The sequence below is a fragment of the Centroberyx gerrardi genome, chromosome 12 (genome assembly GCF_048128805.1).
Source record: "Centroberyx gerrardi isolate f3 chromosome 12, fCenGer3.hap1.cur.20231027, whole genome shotgun sequence".
Classification (NCBI taxonomy): domain Eukaryota; kingdom Metazoa; phylum Chordata; class Actinopteri; order Beryciformes; family Berycidae; genus Centroberyx; species Centroberyx gerrardi.
Window position 1 is genome coordinate 18093573 of NC_136008.1, and position 22812 is coordinate 18116384.

Below are 22812 nucleotides of genomic sequence, written 5' to 3' on the forward strand. Positions count from 1 at the left end.
TAGTGAGAATTGATATCTTTATCTAAGATATTTCAATGGTGAATGATGCTCATGAGTTTTGAAAATCTAATTCCTGAACTGACTGAAAGTGAATCGACCCCAACAGCGTGAGTCACTGTAGGTGAGCCTACCTGTGTCTGTCATCGCATCTAAAGTTTCCCCTCTTCCTCTTACATTCTGGACTCGTCCTGTTTGAGCTCCTGCTGAGATTAAAGGTTGTTTGAATCTCTTGAATCTCAACAGCCGGCTTCAGCACCGACCCTCTCCCTTTTCTTCAGAGCTGGAGGGATGAGGGTGGATGCTGTGGTGGAGGGGCGAGCCTGGAGGGGAATCCTCACTCTGCTGGAGGCCTGCTAGTAGAGAGACGGCTCTCTAGTGGACTGAAACACAGCTCTCCCACTGACAGAGATCTTCCTCTTGACAGACGCCCACCATCTGAAAGCAGGACTTGGCAGTGGAAGACAATCGGTGAATCAACCAACGTCATCCACCCACATCGTGCTTTTTACACAAAGGGCACAACTCCATGTTACATGCCACCTGCCACACTATGCAGTTCTCACTGGTGTCTGGGCTCTGGCACAGTATGCTGGGAAGGTATGCTGTATTGCAGCTTTTTTCCCTTAAGAGGGGGATGAAGCAAGTAATGTTACATTTCTAAGGCTGTGGTGTGATCTCATCTTGTATGACCCCCATCCTTGAATTAGCATTTATTTTCTTTGATTTGAAAAAAGGAGACAGGATCCAAACTAGACAGATGTGGTTATACATTCTCTGGATGAATTAAAAAAAAAACAATCATTTTACCTTTATTGTGCATGGCCTCATTACATTTCTCATTCACTTCTCTCATTGTCGGAAAATGGAGTCAGTTTGAGTTAGTGACTGTTTCTGTCCACTTGATGTTGCTATATGACCAAGTTTTTTTTTATGTGTCCTGCTATATGGAGGAGAATCTATGACTATACTTCATATGTTTGGGAATCTTTTATCTAGTTTATGATTACATATATATAAATTGTCTTTCACTCTTGACAAAGCAGTTATTTTCAAAGTAATTCAAAGATATTGTGGGGGAAAAAAGGTGCATACATCCTAATACTATATGAAAAGCTTTTACAAGAGGAAAGAAATGGGAGAAGAGATGAAGAGGAGTGGAGAAAATGAGATGAGAAAGCGTGAAGCATGTAGATTCAATTTTCATGTAGGACAGAAGTAGGACAGTGCAGTGTGTTTGTGTGTGTGTGTGTGTGTTGTAAAAAGCTCCTAATGTCTGATTTCACTGTCTTTGGTTTCACATTTTTGCACACATACTTTGATAGTTGTAGTACAGGGAGAGTCAATGACCCCATAGTGTGCCTGGAGTCTCATAAAAATCCTGACACAATTTATCTGAAAACACACACACACACACACACACACACACACACACACACACACAGATGTTTCTTCACCGACAGGAGTGTGTGTGTGAATCAGGGTGACTGGTCTATGGGGAAAGAAAACAGTCTGATGGTTTTCTACAAACACACAATAGACTCAGACACAGGAAAAAAGCGACACAGATGTCTATGTTTCTACAATCATGACACAGACACACACCTACACACACTCTCTCTCACACACACTCATCTGTGTTTTCAAAACGATCTGCATTGGCTGGCTGAGTAACTCTGACATCACCCCATTGGAGCGCTGACTTATCTGTTCTGGGTTAAGATATCCCAGCTGTGTGTGTGTGTGTGTGTGTGTGTGTGTGTGTGTGTGTGTGTGTTATCTACTGCATCTGTCTTTGCGGCTCCTCTGAAATGATGAATCCCTCCTTCCTTCCCCTCTTCCCCTCTGCATATTCTTCTCTCTTCCTATTTACTGCCCCTTCAGCCTTTTACTTCCTTCTTCTCTTCTTTTGACTCCTCTCTTCCCTTCACCTATCACACCTCCTCTCTTCCTCTCCATTCCTGTTTCCTCTCGTCTCCCCTCTCCTTTCTATGTAAACACCCAAAGTAGATTATGGCTCCTCCGTCCTCACCTCCTCTCACTTTATCCTCTCTCCTCTGTAATAGAAACAAACTGACCAGTAAAAATCAAGTTTTCAGTTCAAAGCAATGTTCAATAGGTAAAACTTTATTAACACACCAGAAGTGATGTCATTAACTAGTCAACATTGCAAGGATTCCTTATAAAAGATATATGACTATAAATGTATGCAGATATTACAACAATGCAATCAAGCTTGATGAAAATGTGGCAAAAAATATAAATTTGGTCCTGAGACTCAGATAAGCAGAATGTGGCAAGATAGAAAGCAACTATTATTCAACTAAGTGACTTTCAACTATTATCTAATGCTGAAATAATACGACTTCTACTGTAGAAAATACAGAAGCTGATTAGTAAATACAGAGGAGAGTCATTTAACATTCATTTACATTCAATATTCAGTATCTACTTGCATCAGGGACAATTCACTTTCAATTCAATCAATTCAAAATGTAAATATAAACTGACAATTTCTAATGTCAGGCCATTCAATCTCAAGTACTTATTAATAATAATAATAATAATAAACTTTATTTGTATAGCACCTTTCATGTACTAGCCCGAAGTCATTATCCTGTCTCACAAATCAGTGGATGGTCAGTATCCTGCGTGTTGATTGGCTATCTGGGGAGCATCTCCGGTAGGTCTGCCACCACGTAGGCGACCACGGCCCACAATGCCGAGCAGAGGTCCATGTCCCGAGGGTCCTGAACGGTCATGGTGTCGCCTTCAGTGTGGTGGAACCAAAAGTATTTACTGTCTGCCACATGGAGACTAGCACCTGGATGAGAGACAAGGAAAAGAGAGTTAAGTGAGGACATGGATTAAGAATATAATTAACATCTAATTCTGATCAACTGTTTCAACTGTTTAAAGAAAATCCTGGACTCTATTATGTCTTATTTCTGATTAAAAACATTGGAATTCTGGACTCCATTATATCTTTTTTCAGATTAAAAATATCGTCTTTGCATCTGGTTGCATCCTCAGGGACGTTTCTGTGGAATGGAAGAGCTGGTCTGACTAATACATCACACAACTAGATTTCCTGAAATGTTAAAGCATCAAAGTTGCTGTTCCAGTCCCATCCAAGCATGTGGAAAACAACCTGAGGCGTTAAATTCAGAGTGTGGGAGAGAACCATGAGAAGATTAAGAAAGAAAAACCTCTCTGTCATCATTCTGTACTTAATAACACAAAAAAAAAAATATTTTTTTTACTGTGCTGCCCTTTTTATCACGAACCTCCCAGTTAGATTGTTAAAAAAACAGAGAACATGGATATGCTTTGGTTTGGTTATGGATAAAAAAACGAACAATTTTTGATGATGTTTTCACAGGCAGGGGTAAAAAGTCAACTTACTGATGCTTGGTTTGTGTGTTTTTCTTTATACTTCCTATAAAATGGTTGTTTCTGTAATCGTCTGTATGAACTGTGTTGTATTTATAATGATACAAAGGCAGCATGTGGAGACACTGGAGATCAGCAACATTGTCTTACAGTAAATAGGGAAGCGGATTGTTATCCAAGCTAAAGGAACTGCCCCGACACACCTGCATTTATTACATAGAAACTTCTTGTTTAGCGGTTCCCTTTGCCATACATCTTACCCATTCACTTTTGGTAAGTACAGCCTCATCATGTTTCCCATCATGTTGCCTGGCACAGTATATTGCAGCCTTAAAGAACACAATATATGGAAAAAATACTTATTTGTGTATTGTGTCTGTATGTTGCCTGACTGTTGTGGTTTTACCAGTAGCCTTGCACTCGTGTCCTGGTAACTTTAGTAAATATTAAGAGGAACCAAGCCAAATGTTAGTGTGTGGGAGACCGACATTAGTCATTGATGACATTAAAGTCCCCATTTCACAATTTTTACTTTCCTAAACGGGATTTGAATCAGTGACCCAGCGATCAAAAGTTAATTTCTCTATACTCAAGGCTACCAGGTTCTAGTGTCCAGGAGGAGAGGAAAGTGGGACAGTGTGTGTGTGTGTGTGTGTGTGTGTGTGTGTTGTAAAGATACAACTGGGGAAAAGGTACAATAAGTGGGGAATGTGTGGGCTGACAAGTAGACTCTGTATCTGTGTATGACGCTGATGATATCTGGTGGGGGTGGTGTGTGTGTGTGTGTTTGCGTGTGTTGGGGGAGAAGTAACATAGTGTTGAAATAGCAGAATTGTCTCAGTGATTCATCAGACAGCCTCTCACATCATCCTTCCCCTGGAGTTTCGTTCATACCTCTGTGTGATTAACAATGTTAGCACTGTGGACTGCACATTGCTAAAGCCGGGACGTTTGGACTTCTGCATTTAGTTGAGGAGAATCAAAAAAATAAATCAAAAAATAAATCAAAATGTATCCTAACTGCTTGGTTACCTTTGACCAAGTGTTATTTCTACATTCATCAACAGTGACAGCCCCCACACTGCTGAAAAATTAGCTGTCTTTGCTAAAAAAAATAAAAATGTAACAATCAAAATTCATCATCTGGTGTTAACGATCACACAAAAGCAAACCAGGATAATGTTAGTTACAGGACGACGGTCCCAAATTAGTGTTATTTTCAAACTGTAACAGGTATAGGAATCGATTATGGGAATACGACCAGGAGCCAACGTGGTTCCTAGAACACACCACAACCACACACACACACACACACACACACACACACACACACAAGCCAACACACACACACACACACAAGCCAACACATACCACCATAAGATAAGGCAATCAGTGCTTTTGCTGACTGCTAAAAGTTGTTGTTTGAGGTTTAAAACCACTTTTATGGTTCTTGTCCAGTCAACTCTGCTGCTGGCTTCTGAGAATGATACAGTGGCACTTGTGGGGTTTAGTGTAGCTACCTGCTGACTCTACAGACTGCCATACACAAACGTTGGCATGGCTAATATCATGAAAAACTGTTCCTGTTCCTTTTCCATTGAAACGCTAGCTCTTGAGTCAGATGAAACATCGTATTTCTACTAGAAGAGTGAGGAAAACCTCTTTTACCAATGTGCATCCCTGCTGAGGGCAGCACTGTCTACCTTCATTGCCTTAAAAGGCTCACTTTTCATAACCTTTACATTTTGAGTCTACAGACAAGAGATTGCGCTGTTATGGAAAAATATAATCACAATAGTAGATGATATTTTCATAAAGTAGAAGCCTTTAAAGTTAGAAAAGCGGGATTGTGAAAGCATCCCTGAATCCCCAGAACGGCTGGGAAATGGTGGGGAAAGTAAAAGTGAGTGCCGCCTTTCTCTAAACAACTACGTCAAAGTGCCCATGAGCAAGACACTGAACCCCCAGCTGCTCCAGTGGAATTGTTCAGTGGCTCATAATGCAAGACTGTTATTGTATGTATGTAAATCATCCTCCACCAGCAGCTAATCCCCCAGGTCACTGACTGCTGTATAATAAAGAGAACGCATTCTTGATTAACTTGTGTGGTTATATAAGGATTATTTGTGTGTTCTGTTTTTTGTTCCCAATTCCTCTTCTGTATGTCAAACCATAATGTGTTTCTGCGTGCGCTGCAATTTCACTTCTACCAAAACTAGACAGAGACAGAGTGTCAGGTTGGACCACTAAACCTCTTCAACCAAAACCACATAGATAAACAAACAGTCAAATAGAAAGTACAGATACCTGCGCATGGTTGAGGCGTCAATCCACTTTCATCAATTCAGGAAGCTAATTTTTCATCCAAAATTAAACTAAAAAGCTATTACGAGGCACAGTTTCTCTCTGTTATTAATAAATGAACTGCAGTTTAAATCCGCATTTTCAATAAATTGAATTAAAAAGTGAATACAACCCCATTTCTCTTTATTGTGTTTCTCTACAGTAAATAAGGATGTGATTCTGTGCACACAGCATTTTCAGTTCTACTACCAAACCATACTGATATGAGAAAACCAAAACCACAGGATGCAATGCTTCCTATATCAGAGTCTTGTCTGTGTTTGTGACAGAAAGACATTCATATTAAAACAGCTTTAGAAACGGCCGTAATATCCTCCTGTGAATATTTAGCGTCTGTCAAATGCTTGCTGAGAAACACAGAGACAAACAGACAGATTGATGAAACCTACCTGGTACGCCTGCCTGCATCCAAAGTGAGATGTCTTCCCCATCTGCGGGTGTCTCCAGCTGGGTCGTATTAATGGGAGCCAACAGTTTGACCACTTCTTCCATCACCTGTCAGTAGAGATACAACAATGTGCTCAGCTCACAATACCGTTGATGATATGCCAGTGCTTTTCAGACAAAATTCAACATGATTTAACAAAGCTCCACGATGCATACTGTCTGACTTATGCATTACATTGTTATCTTAATTTATAGTTTAGACAGTATACTCGCTGTGGCCAGTTTGTTAGGTACACCACCACGTTAAAATAAAAGGATCGCTCCTACAGACATTGAGTCACGTGACCAGGGTGTGCTGCACCGGTTCATGCAGCAGAAACGACCGCCTTCCTGGGATTTTAACGCACAACAGAGTCGGGTTTATTGAGAATGGTGGGACAAACAAAAAACACTGAGTCAGTGGCAGTCCGGTGGGTAAAAACAGCTTGGAGAGGGGAGAAGTCTGAGAATCTTTGGGGGCGGCAGTAGCCTGGAGGTTAGGAAAGCGAGCCTGTGACCTAAAGGTCGCTGATTCAAATCCCTGAACCGGCTGGGAAAAATGTGGGTGAGTCACACTCTCCTTCCCTCCCCGTCTGTGGTTGTACTGGGCAGCTCCCAGTGGTCTGAATGTGAGTATGAAGGTGAAGCAGGGTGTTGCTGGGGATTTTCCCTGTATACATAAAGGTAAAAAGAAATCATGCAAGCTAGGAGGCGGGACACAAACAGGCAAATAACAGATTTCAGTGTCCACCACGTTGCAGAATCGGTGCCATGAAGGATTCAGACTGTTCTGGAGGCAAAGGGAGGTGCGACCTGGCACTAGATGAGTGGACATAATACTGTAATAATAAACTTATTTCCCACGCCCAACTTTTCTTCCATAACTAATAACTGTGTGACGATGTACCTTCTGTGCTGCATCGTTGCCAGTGAACTGCAGGGCCACCGGGGTGAAAGTCCCCATGTCAGACTCCATGACCAGGTTATAGTCAGACTTATTCACCTGGGAGAGAGAGGGGGGGGGAGGGGGTGGGGGGGGAAGGGAAGAAGACAGAGCAGATATGGGGTGAGGGAGAATGATAGAAAGAGAGCATGGGTCACAGAAAAGTGGCTCCAAGCTTTTGTCACAAGCCCAGTGAAAATGTTGAGCCAGTGAATTAACCTCACCTGAAGTCTCAGGAGGTGAAGCTGAACTTGAATGAGCCTGGTTCATTTTCACTACAGCTGCTTTCTAACCAGTAAGTGCACACTTGACATTCAGCACAGTATTGCACAATAGCAGGCTGGAGAAGAAATGACCTCAGTCCAGCTGTAGATTACTGGTTAGACACGGAGCACAGTGAGAGGGTTAAGGTGGATTCACACCAGGCAATTTCCTCAAGTTGAATTTCTACACTCGATCGGTTCGAGTTCAACTCTCTTTCAGTTCAATCAATTCAGGAAATAGCTTGTCTTTAAAATTTAAATACTGGCATGAGAGGGTTGTCATAGTCAACCACAGTAAATGCTCTGTAATCAGTAAAGGACATTAAAATCAAAGTTTTGAATTAATAAATTAATTCATTTTGAATTGTAATTTTGAAGTGATTTGAAGTGAATTAACCCCATCCCTGACCCAGACATTCAACACCAAGGTGTCCAGAAAAAAGGCTGAGTTAGCTTTGACATATCACCCGATTAGACTCCCCTTTTCTAAATGTTTGTGTTTGATTGCCTAACTGAAACTGTATCTGGTCTATTTGTGTTTGTGTACTCTTGGTAGATAAGCAGAACTGTTGTTTTTGGCATTTTAATCAGGCTCAGTACCTTAGTCTCATATCATCCCTCTCCTCTCTGCCTTCTTTCCTGTCATCCTCAGTTATAAACTAATCAAATTAATAAATGTAGAAACATTGAAACAAAAATCAAAATGCCATTATATAATCATAAAAAATCAAGTGTATTATGTGTCAGGCTTGGTAGATCCAAAGCCATAGAGAAGGAAACTCTATCTGACTGTAGATTTCTGTTTAGATCCTTAGCAGAGAGAAAAGTTTGGTAGCTGGCCAAGGCCTGTCCAGTGCAGTACCGCAATTTTTCTTCAAGACCGACTTGGGAGAAATTGCTATCCAATGCTGCTGGCCATGTCACGCTTCCAAAACCCTTCCAAGTCTCTGTAATGTAATGCAGGCTGAATAAAATACTGCAGGCTAGCTAAGGTTTCCATTTAGTTCCATTTAGTTTTAGACTAGATTAGTAGCCTAAAAATAGGTAAATCCTGCAAGCTTAGCCAACATATTATACTGCAAAATCTGATTCATTTTCCACACAAGGGAGTTGACACTAAATGCATTAAAATGGTTCACATTAGTGCCTCCTGGTGGCTTATCATACATGGTTGTTGTGGCGTTATAGGTTTGAATATGACTCAGCCTGCATTGTATGTCATCCCTCCCTCTCTTTTTATCAAGTTTACTGTTACTCTACTGTAAACTTTCTAGTAAAGCAATAATGCCTTTAAAATAATCTTAAAATAAATCTGACAAAGAGTGACCACACAAGTAAAACTAAGCAAACTGTACACTTTCCACCATTCAGTCTGTTCTTGTGCAACAGCTTATTTAAGAGATGGGAATCTGTGCAGCCCATTTCTGTTTTCCATTCTTGCTAGCTAGCCACAGGTCTAAGGCAAGAAACTTGAGTCCAACTTGTTGGTTTGATCCTAAACAAAGACAGAAACCAAGTCTGTAGCCAGCCAAGTCCTGTCCCGTTCTCAGTCCAGAGTTATTTCTATTTGTTAGACTCACCTTCCGCTCTCTGCAGTGTGCTTCACTATGTTCTGGTGTTACACGCTTGTCTAATTGTACTATGGAGGTTAAGGGGGAAATTGGACCCTCTGTGTTTTCACATAGAGGAGTGTAAGGGTGACAATTTAATTTAGAGTCCAAGACAATCCCTAAGTGAAGCACAGCTTCCACTATGTTCATGTTTTCTGTATTTTCTCCATCCTACACCCAAAAAATCCCACTGAGAAGTGTTGAAGGGTGCTGGGACGGGTCCCAGCTCAGCTGTAATACTAGGAGGACCAATTTCTGTAGTACATGTGGTAGCAGTATAACAACAGTAGCAGTTACATTTATGAACTGCAAGCAGATTACAAAACTGTAGTTTGTACCTTGTGTAGATCATAGTACTGCTGTGCTCCGACTCCGCCCTGCTCTTCAGCTGACCACAGCACCGCTCTCAGAGTCCTCCTTGGACGCAAACCTGGAAACAGACAGAGACAAAGATGCATATAAAGACACACAACATACACAGATACAGGCATAAAGCTCTCACTTGTCATTGTACCTTGTATTCTCAGTTTGACGGACCTGCCCAATCCGCATTCTGAGTCTGTTTCTGAATTATTTGTCCTCTCGTGTCTCTACAAAAGTTAGAAATTACTGTTTACAGTCACAGGAATTGTTTTATTTGTTCCCAAGTCCAGAACTGAATTACGCAAAAGTGCTTTCATGTACTCTGCTCCCACTTCATGACTCATTGACTGACTATTGGAGCGTTGAGAAAGAACATTTTAATTGGCTCTCCCTTTCATGTAGCTTCAATTGCATTTTGCTTTTGTACATTGGTTGCATGCTGCTTCTGTACAACTTCTACATGTGTTTTCATGCTACTTTCTTGGGCTGGTCTCCCTTGAAAAGAAGATTGTTGTTGATTTCAGTGGGACAACCTGGTTAAATAAAGCAAATAATAAAGTTAATCCTTTACTTGACTTTGACTGCTTCTATATATACTTGTGTAAGCTTGTTCCTGTCTATGCAAATTTTTGTGTGTATTGCTCTGTGAATGTTTCTTTCTGTCTAAGCTTCTCTGTGTGTTTTGGTGTGTGTGTGTGTGTGTGTGTGTGTGTATGTGCTTCTCCCTATATGTGCCTGTGTGCCTGTCTCTGTTACCTAGGTCTTTGATGAGTGACAGGGCCTCCCAGGAAATCATGACTCCTCCCCCATCGTCCATGGCGCCCTGGCCCACATCCCAACTGTCCAAATGACCGCTCAGTAAGACAACCTAGCAGGGAGGACAGATAAAGAGATATAGAAATAGACAGAAGGAGGGGGAGAGAGAGAGAGAGAGAGAGAGAGAGAGAGAGAGAGAGAGAGGGAGAGAGAAAGAGAGGGAGAGAAACAGAGATCATGGCAACTGACCCACATCCTGACAGTCCAAATTATTACCTACTTAAACTCGTAGCACACGCGCAATCACAGACACACAAACACACACACACACACACACACACAGAAGAGGCAAATTAGATCGGAGTCACATGTCTTTCTGAAAGCTCCCCACTCCATTGGATGCCATGGTAACTAATGCAATCTGAAAGATGTCAGGTGAAACAGAGACAACAGAACACATTCATAGTCGGGATCCATCAGCACCACTTTTATCAGTGCAGATTCCCACTCTGACTCCGAACTTTTAAGAACAATACTGAGTACAGATCCAGTTTGACCCTACGTTCCCTCAGGTTTGTATTCACTCAAAACTCTTTGGGGGGATTTTACCAGCTTTAATTCAATGTAAGTCAATTCAGTTTGATATATTGTGTGTACATGATGATACAGTATATTGTATTTGATGAGACTGTCGTGTAATGCAGCATCTTGGATGTATGATGTTCAACTACTTACAGGACAACTTATCTGATATTTGGGGAGCAGCTATGCTCTCACACTCTATATCTTATTTCCCTGCCTATCTTTGAAAAACTAATAAGGAGGGTGGAATGCAAACTTCTTCTTTTTTGTGGTCATGTGTCCTAACTCAAGGATTCAGGGAACATAGCAGTGATCCCAATGGAACCGGCATGGGAACCAGATGATCTCCTGGATAGTTTTTATTCAAACATCAATGACACAAAACAGAGAGAACAACACATGTGAATTAGTTTAATGCTAGCTACGCTGCCAAATATGGATTCTAAACTACTTACTTGAATTACTTGTCTCAGCAAACTCGACTCAGTATTTTATAGTACAAACTGCTGCACACAGACAGAGAAATAGGAAGCAAACAGGCAAACACACAGTACAAACTGACATGCCCATTTCCTGGAATTAAAAGGAGTGGGCTTCCAGTCAGCGGGATGTACCTGACCTGATGTACGAGGTTACTGAACCCTCTCTGACCTGACGGAGGACAGCCGGGACAATGACCCAGACGCCATGTATCCCATCAAAATGCATGCCAGTGTGTTCCCTGTTAGAAAACAGCCAATTTGGGGAAAAACAAAAACAAAGATATTTTTGAATGCTTAATAGTGCTTGAAGTGCTTGAAGAAAAGAGTGCTTGATTTATCTTATCATGCAAATGTCATGGCCTTTCACAGTCTATCTAGTAGAATCAAGCACACCTCAAATAGTAAAAGAAGTTCATTAGTATTTCTTTAAATGTGTAACTGCTTTTGCTTTTAGTGGCCTTTCCACTCTGCCAAGAAAACATTTCTGGAGGAATGTCCACTGTACATGTTGTCCCTACAGTACTGTTCGCTCCCTGTGGTAAATTATACCGTGCACGATGTTCATAATGTGTCTGCTATGTCTTAGACACATATGAATGGATGTATCTTCTGGATACACACATTAGACACACACATACAGGCATGCCGCTGTAGCCAGGATCAATAAATCACTGCAGAGTGGAGCGGTTCTGCGATGCCAGAATTGTCTACATGATAAACCCAATGACGTACCTCTCACCCCATTTCCTCCAACATGTACAGTAAGTTTTCCATGTCGGAATTTATCCGAGGTTAAGGCATCAGGGATTTTACAGTAGACTCTTTGTATTTTGACTTTGTCTGCTCACAAACACACTGGCTTTTACCCGCTTATGACAAATCCCTTAGTTCAGTCTACCTCCAATGCTGGATGGCTACTAGACATTTGTACTTCACTTAATACTTCAAGGATGGTCACATTTAAGATTTCAACCAAATATGGATAGTTTTTTTCTGTTGTATTGTTATTCTTTTATCCTGGCCTCTACAGATCAACATACTGTAGTCTATTTGGGTACTTGCAGGATACAGCTAACTGACTAGAATTGTTACTAGTCTCACTTTATGCCTGGTAGCATTGCTTTTTACAGTCTGTTGACAGTGGAGACAGCTAAATATGTTAAAGTCAACATAGCTTACATTATTATGAGAAGCCAAGTACAAAATAGATGTTTAGATTTGGTTCACTGCTTTGAAAAGACGTAGTTTAGACCAGTTTGTGATTAATGATCACAATAGCTAGCAAAATAATCAGGATTATCATTTGAGGCATAACCATGCACCCAGACAACATCCCTGACCTGAAAAAGACACTAGTGGAAATCAACTAAAAGTCTTCTACTGTACCAGGACAAGATATAAAATATATATTGAATAACTCAGGTGGACAGTCTAATAATTTAGTGGGTGGAAAACAACCCAACCAATCCATCACCATCTGATGACACTGAGTGGTTTTGAAAGGCTAAATGTGGAAATGACTCACTAAACCTCAACTGTTCATCTTTCTATGTGCGCACGCACATGCTCACACACACACACGCCACAATTTCCACTGCTGCCGGTGTGCACACTCCAAAGAGATGATGTCACCATGCCATGTGTTTCATTTCCTTTTTCTATAATGAGGGACCAGCGTTGGTTCCCAGATCAGAATAGCAACAGCTTACATCAGTGCTGTTCCGTTCCTCTAATCCAAGTCTCCTGACTGACTTTTTTTTTTGTTTTTTTGGGTAGTTCCACTTCATCATTCACAAGTTCCACTGAAGAGACTATGTAAAGAAGGGAGTCCACTGGAATTACGAGCCTTGGGAACATTTGTAGTATATTGTACGCAATGAGAATGAGGCAGAACTAGCTTGTGTTCCCACTTAGCAATAAAAGTCAGTAATCTTGTCTAGATTCCCATTGCAACCAGCATCCACCGTCATCTAATAATACCAATATTCCTGTCAGACAACCACACAGTGTACAGGATCCTCTTTGGCACATGACTGGATGACTCCCAGCCAGGAAACCAAAAGATAAACCCACTTTACATGCATACAACATTCTCTCTGTCACTCACACACACACAAACACACACACACTTCATTAACAATGAAGCTGAAGTCGAAAAACACCCATGCCCGAGGCAGCTTACACCTACACACCTACACACCCACACGACTCATCAATCACACTGTTGAAATCTCATACCGGCCTTAAGCGCATGACACACAGGTGACATCTCAAGGTTATGTAAACAGAAAACTTAAATAGATTTCAGTCAGATCCAACCAGAAGCCTCTCCCTCATTTCTCTGCTATGCTGTAGCTGTCCCAGACCAGATACTGGCTGCAGAAAGAACGTTTTTTTAAACTGTTGTTCCTTGAAGTCCATTGTTTTATCACTTAACTATTTAATGTAGCAGCCGCCTAGTCATACTAAGTATGAAAATTAAAAACAAGGTATATACAGCACAGTATACTGACTGTGAAATAAATCACAGTCAGTGAAATATCATGAGATTTTTAGACTGCATTGCAGCAAAAATGCGATGATTTGTGAAAAATGCAGTCTGTTCAGGTTTGTGATGGATATGGAGGATTTTGTCTACCCAACATGTTAAAAGTAGACTTCCATAGTGCTGTCTTTCCATAGAAACCATTAAAAATATTGTAATAATGTCTAGTATTTGTCACTATTTCCAGCTGAGTAGAGCTTAAGTGTTTCTCTGGAAAGATCAGATCACACACACACACATGCATACAGAAAAAATAAAGGCAAACTAAACAGCTGTGGGAATGTGTGGAGTCAGCAAAGTTACACCACTCTTTCCTCCTCCCACCAAACTGCTGTAGCTTCACTGGGGAAAAGAGAGAGAAAGAGAGACTAAGGAAGAGAGAAAAGGAGTCAGAGATGGAGAGACTCTTTGTGAAAAAAAAATGAAAAAAAATGACTATTTATACACCAAGTTCTGTTGCCTAGCTAACAAATCCAACTCCCTTGCACAGATTGAAACCGGCCAGCTCTTGTTCAGCTCCGCCTCTGACCCATCTATTTTTCAGTGGGTGTGATTCTTGTTTTGCGAGGTAGGTGGACAGAGAGGGACTGAGGCGTGATGAGACAGATGGACAGATGAGTCAGAGGGGCGTGCTACCTGCTCAGGGTGCTCCCAGCCTGCTATCTCAGCCACTGTGTTGAATGAGTCGGCGTCCGGCAGAGTCTTGGCTCCCATAGTGAGTTTGACCACGACCTTCTGTCCCCTGTGCACCATGCGACTCATCAGCTCCGCGTCCTCCATTGTGATAGAGGCTGTGGGAATACGCTCCACTCCATCATGGTAGTCCTGCCATCCTGTGTGGGGACTAGACAGGGAGAGACAGAGAGAGAGAGAGAGAGGAGAGAGAGAGAGAGAGATTTGACCTTCAATTAGCCAGACTAGCTGACTAAGAAGTTGGGGGTCAAGTGCATGGCCCATAGGCACTTCAACAGTACTTAATGTTTTACCTCCCTTTCTCAGGATTTGAACCAGTAGACACTGTTCTTGACAAAATAGACCAAAGATTTTATTCATCTGTGTTCATCTGTGTTATTCATCTGTGTTCTCAAACTCTCAGCACTGCAGTGGATTAGCAGTAGTATGATGCAAACACACTATACAGTTGAATATTACCACTCCTACTACTACTACTACTACTACTACTACTACTACTAGCGCTGCTACCACTACTACTACTACTACCACTACTACTGCTACTACTACTACTGCTGCTATACTGCTATTACTACTGCTACCACCACTACTACTGCTACCACCACTACTACTACTACCACTACTACTGCTACTACTACTACTGCTGCTATACTGCTATTACTACTGCTACCACCACTACTACTGCTACCACCACTACTGCTACCACCACTACTACTGCTACCACCACTACTACTACTACCACTACTACTGCTACTACTACTACTGCTGCTATACTGCTATTACTACTGCTACCACCACTACTACTACTACCACTACTACTGCTACTACTACTACTACCGCTATACTGCTATTACTACTGCTACCACCACTACTACTACTACCACTACTACTGCTACTACTACTACTGCTACTATTGGTGCTGCTACTACTGCTACTAGTAGTGTTGCTACTACTACTACTACTACTACCGCTATACTGCTATTACTACTGCTACCACCACTACTACTACTACCACTACTACTGCTACTATTGGTGCTGCTACTACTGCTACTAGTAGTGTTGCTACTACTACTACTACTACTACTGCTATACTGCTATTACTACTGCTACCACTACTACTACTAATACTACTAGTGCTACTACTACTACTACTGTTACTACTGCTATTACTGCTACTACTACTACTACTACTGCGAGTACTTGTGCACACTAGATCTTTCTTTTATTTGACTTTTCCAGTTTCTATGTTATTTAGTAGCACAGCAGAATGTATAGTCAAAGTGTACACAAACTTTTGAGCATATTTTTAAGACAGACAGACAGATAGATAGATAGATAGATAGGTAGACAGATAGATAGATAGATAGATAGATAGATAGATAGATAGATAGATAGATAGATAGATAGATAGATAGATACCTGTTGATAGAGAATGGAGTGACGGATCTGATGAGTGTGGCTACAGCTCCTACTTTAGCAGCCTTGGAGGCACCGTTCTCCCGGTAAGAGGCCGTCTTCCTGTAGCTGACAAACGGCTGGTTAAAGACCACAATCTTCCCTGTGGCCTCGTTGGCTCTAAGCTTCAACTCCTCAAAAGACCGAACCACCATCACCTCAGCCTCGATACCTGGGGAGAGAACAGAGAAGCAGGGAGAGAGAGTAGGAGAGAGGGGGGAGGAAGAGGGAGCAAGAGAGAGAGAGAGAGAGAGAGAGAGAGGGAGGGAGAAGGGAAGAGAGAATTAGAATGTCATATGTTCTATTTGATATTCTATAGAGTATACTCTATACAGTATAGGGTGGCATATTATATGATATTATACAGTGTAATAGAGTATGAATATGATCTTTACCTTCAGGTGGTGTCCCCACACTGCTGCCCAGTCCCAGTATAGCCAGATTCTTGGCCCTTGGCGCGACCATCTCCGCTCTCTCCTCTCCTCTCACCCAGTGGGGGACCTTGACTGGCTCTGGAGAAAAAAAGGAGAGAGTGGGGGGGTGGAGGGGTGGGGGGTGTCAGAAAAACAAATCTCACTGTTTCATTTAGCAGCGGAATAGACCCTGCTGGAAGAGATCCCTTCATATTTGAAATTGAAGTCTGATATTTCTCTTCACCACGCACGTATCACACCTAGGTGAAAACTCTCTCTCTCTTACCCCCAAACCAACACACACACACACACACACACACACATACACACGGTGCTGCACATGTATTTGATGGCAAAGTTAGTCCACACATCCAGTTAGACAGACAGACCCACCCAGATGCACATCCAGCCCATCCTGTTTCATAGCTTTGTACATGTAATCGATAGCCTTCTCTAGGTTGTGTGAGCCACTGACGCGGTGCCCTATGGCGTCGGTGAAGTCGGCTAGCCGTCTGTAAGAGCGGTGCTGGGCGGCTCCAGAGACGGCCAGGTCAATGATCTGATTGGCCACATCAGCGTAGTCTGCGACCTTCGCTACCATGTCTGAGACTGGGATTACACAGAAACACACAAAAAGAAAATCAGTTTTTTCCTCTGAGTCTTCTTTCTCATCAAGAATCTCTTAACTTTTCTTACACTTTTCAGCCCAGGACCCTTGATAGAGAGGGATGTCTGTATGTATCAGAGCTGGGGTGAATTCACTTTCAGTTCAATGTATTCACATTCAACAGAACCTGTAATTCATGGATAGTGATCCAGCATTTGTTCTCAGTTACTGGATTCCCATGCCACTGTTTTTTTTTTCAATATTTCAATTTTGAAGAATATCAACTTCCTTATTTGATTAAATTAAAAATAAATTGATACCAGCCCTGCTTTGCACACTTAGGCCTACATCCTTGACTACATTTCTGATTGTAGGAGGAATTGCTGTACCATTCTGTGCGGTACCATTGGATTCGACCCTGGCTGCATCTGTTGACCCCTCGGAGCGAGTGGAGCGAGGGTTACAGTCACAGAGAGACAACAGGACAGAGAAAGATATGAAGAGGGAGAGGGAGGAGAGGAGGAAGGGTGCTCTGCCCTCCCGAGCCATCTGGAGAAAGAAGAATATCAGTACAGTTAGACATGTGAAAGTCTTGATGGATTGATAGCTGCTTTATTAACCCCTAATAGGGAAATGCATTGTAATAAGCAGCACAGAATTGATTCAACATACAAATTAATATTGACAAGATGAAACAAAACAAAAATAGTCACTACAGTCTAACTGAATTAGTCTTAATGGATATCTCCTCTGTTCATTTACAGCTGGAGAGCTGGGCCAATAATATTTTCACTAGTGGAAAAAACTGTTAATCAGTGTGACTAGGACTTCATTCTAAATCACACAAAAATCATAGTCATATCAGAGACTGTCCCATAATAATATGAGATTCCAATTGAATTATTTTAGTATATTACTCGTACCTTCCAGAATACTTTTTTTTCCTTTTACTTTTAAAAGATATTTAAGGTTTTTCAAACAGCAAGCCTGTGATGCAAGGATGATACTGGATGATAGAGTAACCAGTTGCCATTACATTGCTAACGTTAGCTCCTAGCTTAATGTCTATAGAGTAAGCAGGCTATCTGTAACTCAGCTGTCTCAAAACATCCTCCTTACCTTTCCAGTTGACTTTGTATTGCTGTCCCTTGCACTTGTTTATTACTAAACTAACGACACTCATGGTGATATATGAATGTTGCCACGACTCCCTCAACATGTTATAACTTAACTTAACTTATAAGACCTGTAAATTAACCTGTGTGACCTTAGTCCAATACAGCAACATGATTAACGTTACACGTCGAGTATAAATTAAGTCAAATTCATACCATAAGGCTTTTAGTTTGAGCTTACCTTTCTCCAAAAAATGAATAAATGTTGCAAACTCAACAAATGAGCATGAAGAGTCTGCAGCAGTAACGGTCCGTGTGCCTAGTGGCAGATCACTTTTTGTTATCAAATCATCCAAATGAAAAACGGCTTTTGAGCTTTTCTCTTATCTATCTGGGTTCACCAAACGGATTTCAGGTGGGTGTTCATGGCCAGGTACGTTTGTTTAATTGCTAAATTACTGTGTTGCAACGGTGTTTAAGTTCACCCGCAGCTAACATTGGACTGAGCAAACATTGCTGGAATGGTACAGATTGCTGGAGACATGATTTTGGACAGTGTTATTACATTTTGTATATGACAATCTAATATGTCTGTAGTTTGACTAAGTTAGCTATTTATAGCTAGCCTAAAGCTAACTAGCTCACGTTTGCTAGCTATGCTTGTAAACTGTCATAGCTTTGTTGTATCACTTTATGCTTTCTAAATAGTTAAATAGTATTTTTAAATATAGCCTTCTACTGCTAATACTTCCATGAGAAAACCTGTGTGGAAGCTGATGAGCTGGACAGGGTTGAACCATTGAAGTAATATTGGCCTATATTGTATGGAAGCAGGAAATGTTTTGCTTGTTTTGTGTGAGACATTCCAAGTTTGTTTTTCAGGAGCAAAATTTGAAAAAGTATGAGAAATTTATCAAAATCTCACACTGATTTTACATGAAGCTCATCTTATTTAGGATATTGGTTTCTTCTACGAAGGGCCCCAGACTTAAAGGAAAAAAAATGTCATACTAGATTAAAATATATTTAGCCAAATTGTTATAGGAATTTGAATTTGGAGATGGTTTTACTACTTGTATAATTGGCTCCTATGTTTTGTGTAAAAAAAAACAATTCTCTGTGTGTTTTTTAAATAAAGGTGAAGGAGAAAGGCCAAGCTTGGATGACTGGCTCAGACAGGGCAGACAGGTTATTAAGACAGGGTTCTGTATTGTAAATTTGACTTATAACCAAATCACCTCTTACCTGTTTTGGGCTTTGTGTGTGTGCATGTGCAGCAGTATGTGTATTATTTACGGTCTATGGTAGCTGTTGTAGCTGTATGGTTACCCACTCCGCCTGTCCTGCAGAAGTGTCCTCTTCTTTGGGGTCATGCTGGTGGCAACCCTAAGTATGCCTCAAAATCATCTTCATACCCTTTCAAACAATGTGCAATAGCTCTATATAATAATGTCAGGAAGTAGAAGGGCTACATCTGTCTGATGAGAAATGAAAATACATATATTGTCAAACACCTTTCACTCTAAAATGGAACTTGAGTCTAATCAAACCATTAATAGATGTTCCAGTGCCGTCGTCATGATTCCTTTTGTTGTCAAGCACTTAAATCAGATACATAACATTCTACTGTAATACATTACAAAATTGGTGTCTCTAAAATAAGTACGGCTGGTAAACTCGCACACATCTTTTGGTGGAGCAACAAGGTTCTCATTTTCATCACAGGTTCTACAAACTGGAACCAGCAGCTTATTACTAGCGTAAACTTCACTGTTTCATCATAGGATATGAGAAAGCACGAGGACCTCAACTTATTAGAACCCAGCAGGTTTTTGGTTCAGGTTTCCCCCCACAGGCCAGCAGCAGCTACACCTCAAATGCTCATCTGGAAAGCCTGCTGCATCCAATGCTGTTCTCACGGCGAGCTTTCCTCTGTCACCGTCCAGTCTCATGAAACACATTTCTCACTGATGACTTTTAATTTCACTTTGGAGGTAATCTTTTTACGAAATTCCATTTAAAGGCGGTAATTGGACAGAGTGCGGCAGTAATAACACCGTGCCATGTGCATCTGATATGTCTGTATGCCTGGTGCCAACTGGAGCTGAAAATATATCTGACTTTATTTGTTCCAGTATTCTGGCAAGCTTGATGCAACAGGTTTGGCCTGTCTCAAGTGAGGCAACTAGCTTCTGTCAGGAACTGAATAAACTGATAAGTTATCTGACGTTTTATCAGTAGAATTAGGGTTTCAGGTTCTTCACAGTTTGGCGGATGTTGTTTAGGGATCCATTTATGCCAAAGTTCTTTTGTCGGCATTTCCTTGTAATTGAGATGCATTGTAACACTGAACAAAGCATAAAGTTGCAAATGTGATCCCACCATAGGCCAAGTGCTTAAAAGTCTCAGTTAAAAGACTTTTGACTGTAATACATTCCAAAATTGATATCTCTGAAGTAGTATCAGTGCTCCCTTCTAACGCTCTCAAGTGTGATGATGCTTCTTGAGATGAAAATGAGATTGTTCTAAAAGATATAGGAGCTTCCTCATATTTCAGACAGTAGAGCAGTCAACTTTGAATGTCCAGGTCCCAGGGTTCAACTCCCTGTTGAGGCAGCAGCTTCACATTTGCAACAGTAATTTCTATCAACTCAGAAAGAAGTAAGAGAGCAAACATGAGAAGTGTTGCTGAATGCAACAGCTTGGAAAATGTCAGTTCACTTCACAGTGAAGGTGGGATTCTGCTTTAAATAACCACCTATTTGTGGCATCAATGATTCATATAATGTTCAGTGTGCTTCAATTTTTTTGTTTTGACCTTGTGGCTAATTGAAGACTCAGACATCGGACCTGGAATTAGCCTCACAACTGCACCACAAGACATCACACAGTAACTTTCTGTTAGGTTTCCAAGAAGAAATCGTCATACTCCCTTAGTGTTTTATGAAGACTTCCTCTGTGCTATCAGTCAGGATAACATGACGTTTTGAACGTGGATGGATTGAATCCACAAATCGAGCTGGATTTGTGGATTGCACTCTAAAAAGAAGATACTACTTGCATTGTTAAATGGCAGAAATTAAATCTCTGCCAAGACTGCCTGTATCTTGTATTTATGATCATTATGTTTATGTTTATTCTTGCATTGTATTGAATCAGATTTCTTATGTAAGACTTTGCAGGCAATTTTCTGTCATTTGTCTTCTTCTGACAATTCAGAATGTCCTTGTCAACCATTTTGGTTGCCCAAAAAAATGAAGAGAACTGTCTGATGCCAGTAATGGATTGTATCCGCGCTGTGAAAAAAACAAAACACAGTGTTACTCTGCCCAGATCTCAAGCTGTGGTACGAGCTCTCAGCCTCAGTCCTCATCTACCAGCAGTCTCTCATTACAGAGTGCTTCTGCAGCCACTGGCTTCCGGTGTGAACGCTCCACCATGTGTGGAAGGTCAGGTTAATATTTACTCAGTGAGGAAGGCATCTCACTGCAAGTCAACCTGTCAAGACCATCATGGACCAAATGGACCATTGTCTCCAGTCAGAATTCAGCATCATCCTGACACACAAGTGAGCTGTAGTCCACAAACACACAAAATCACAAATATTTATTCATGAGTTTACATATTGAGGACAGTGGTGCAGTTTTGAACAACAAGCAGAACTACAAATGTTCCAAAGGATCATAACTCCTGTTGACTATTTACTTACTATTTTTTTTGTTGATGGCACACTTCCATTCTTTTTCCCCTCCATACTGACCTTATGTAGCCTACTTGAAGCAGTTTCAGTGCGGTTTACTCTGAGCTATTTGGCTTTCCTTTTCTTCATAATGATATACATACTGGACACTCTCTGTCTCTCTCTCTCTCTCTCTCTCCCCCTCTCTCTCTCTCTCTCTCTCACCGCCCCCTTCCTTTGCTGAGTTTCCTCTGCCATTTGTTTTTTCTCTGCATCATCAGGTTTTTGAGAGCATCAGACCATTTGGCTCAGTTCACATGCTGCTGGCCTGGTTTAGCACAGTGGGTTGAAAAAACATTTTCTGGCATCTACATTTTCAAGAGGATGCTTTTTGACGCCAGGAGGAAATGCTTTTGTGGGCTACTGTGCAAACCACTGTCACAAAATGTACTTCTTAGTGCGCTTACCTAAAAGCTCACAATATTCAGTCGAGCTTGCACTGTAGGGATGAGGACATTTCAATGCAACATACTGTAACCACTAGCTTCATTCCAAACTAGAAGTGTCCAGTCAAAAGCCTTCATCTGTTAAAAGCAGGAATTTCTCCAGAATTATTAGTGAAGTCATTTTAATCTGCCTATAACTTTGGGTTCTGACCCAGTCTTTGAAAAACACTGCCTTTGCCTGTTTGTTTGTTTGTTTTCAGCTACTAAATACACAACCCTGGCAATGAAGCACAAGAGGGAAACAGTGCAGTTTATGAAAACGTTCCGGTTCCAAAATACTGTGGGGAAACATTAAATTACTACTTCAGCAGCCACTGAGCTCTCAGATTGTGTGTGTGTGTGTGTGAGAGAGTGAGAGAGAGAGAGAGAGAGAGAACGAGAGAGAGAGAGGAGGAGAGGTGGAAGAGAGAAGGTCAGAAGGAGGACAGAAAGTAAGAGAGGGGCAGAATGGTGGAGAGCGATCATGTCAGAGAGAAGGGAGACAGTTGAACATTAGCACACATGCAGTTTTGAGTGAATGCATCTGCAAGTCTGTGCTGTGCATGTGTGTGTGAGCTGGAGGAGAAAGAGTTTGCTCTTACAATCAAACCAATCTGAGGAATGAAAAACAACAACCCCTG

General features: G+C 41.3%; 1 protein-coding gene across 1 annotated transcript; it reads right to left on the bottom strand.

Moving 5' to 3' along the window:
- Positions 1–2660: 2660 nt before the first annotated feature.
- Positions 2661–17441, bottom strand: LOC139913580 (carboxypeptidase Q-like). The gene is made up of 10 exons (XM_071901634.1): positions 17282–17441; positions 16679–16894; positions 16268–16384; positions 15837–16044; positions 14361–14568; positions 10116–10227; positions 9335–9426; positions 7088–7183; positions 6144–6249; positions 2661–2821 (listed from the first exon to the last, which is right to left on the bottom strand). The coding sequence occupies exons 1-10, from the start codon at positions 17439–17441 to the stop codon at positions 2661–2663; spliced, it is 1476 nt and encodes a 491-aa protein (XP_071757735.1).
- Between the last annotated feature and the right edge of the window lie 5371 nt (positions 17442–22812).

Excerpts from the sequence above, each read along its gene's own strand:
- LOC139913580 (XM_071901634.1), bottom strand. The coding sequence starts at position 17,441 with ATGGCTCGGGAGGGCAGAGCACCCTTCCTCCTCTCCTCCCTCTCCCTC. Across the intron at positions 10,228-14,360 it reads GCTGGGAGCACCCTGAGCAG|GTTGTCTTACTGAGCGGTCA; the intron begins GTAGCACGCCCC and ends CCTCCCTGCTAG. Across the intron at positions 2,822-6,143 it reads GATGCAGGCAGGCGTACCAG|GTGCTAGTCTCCATGTGGCA; the intron begins GTAGGTTTCATC and ends TCTCTCATCCAG.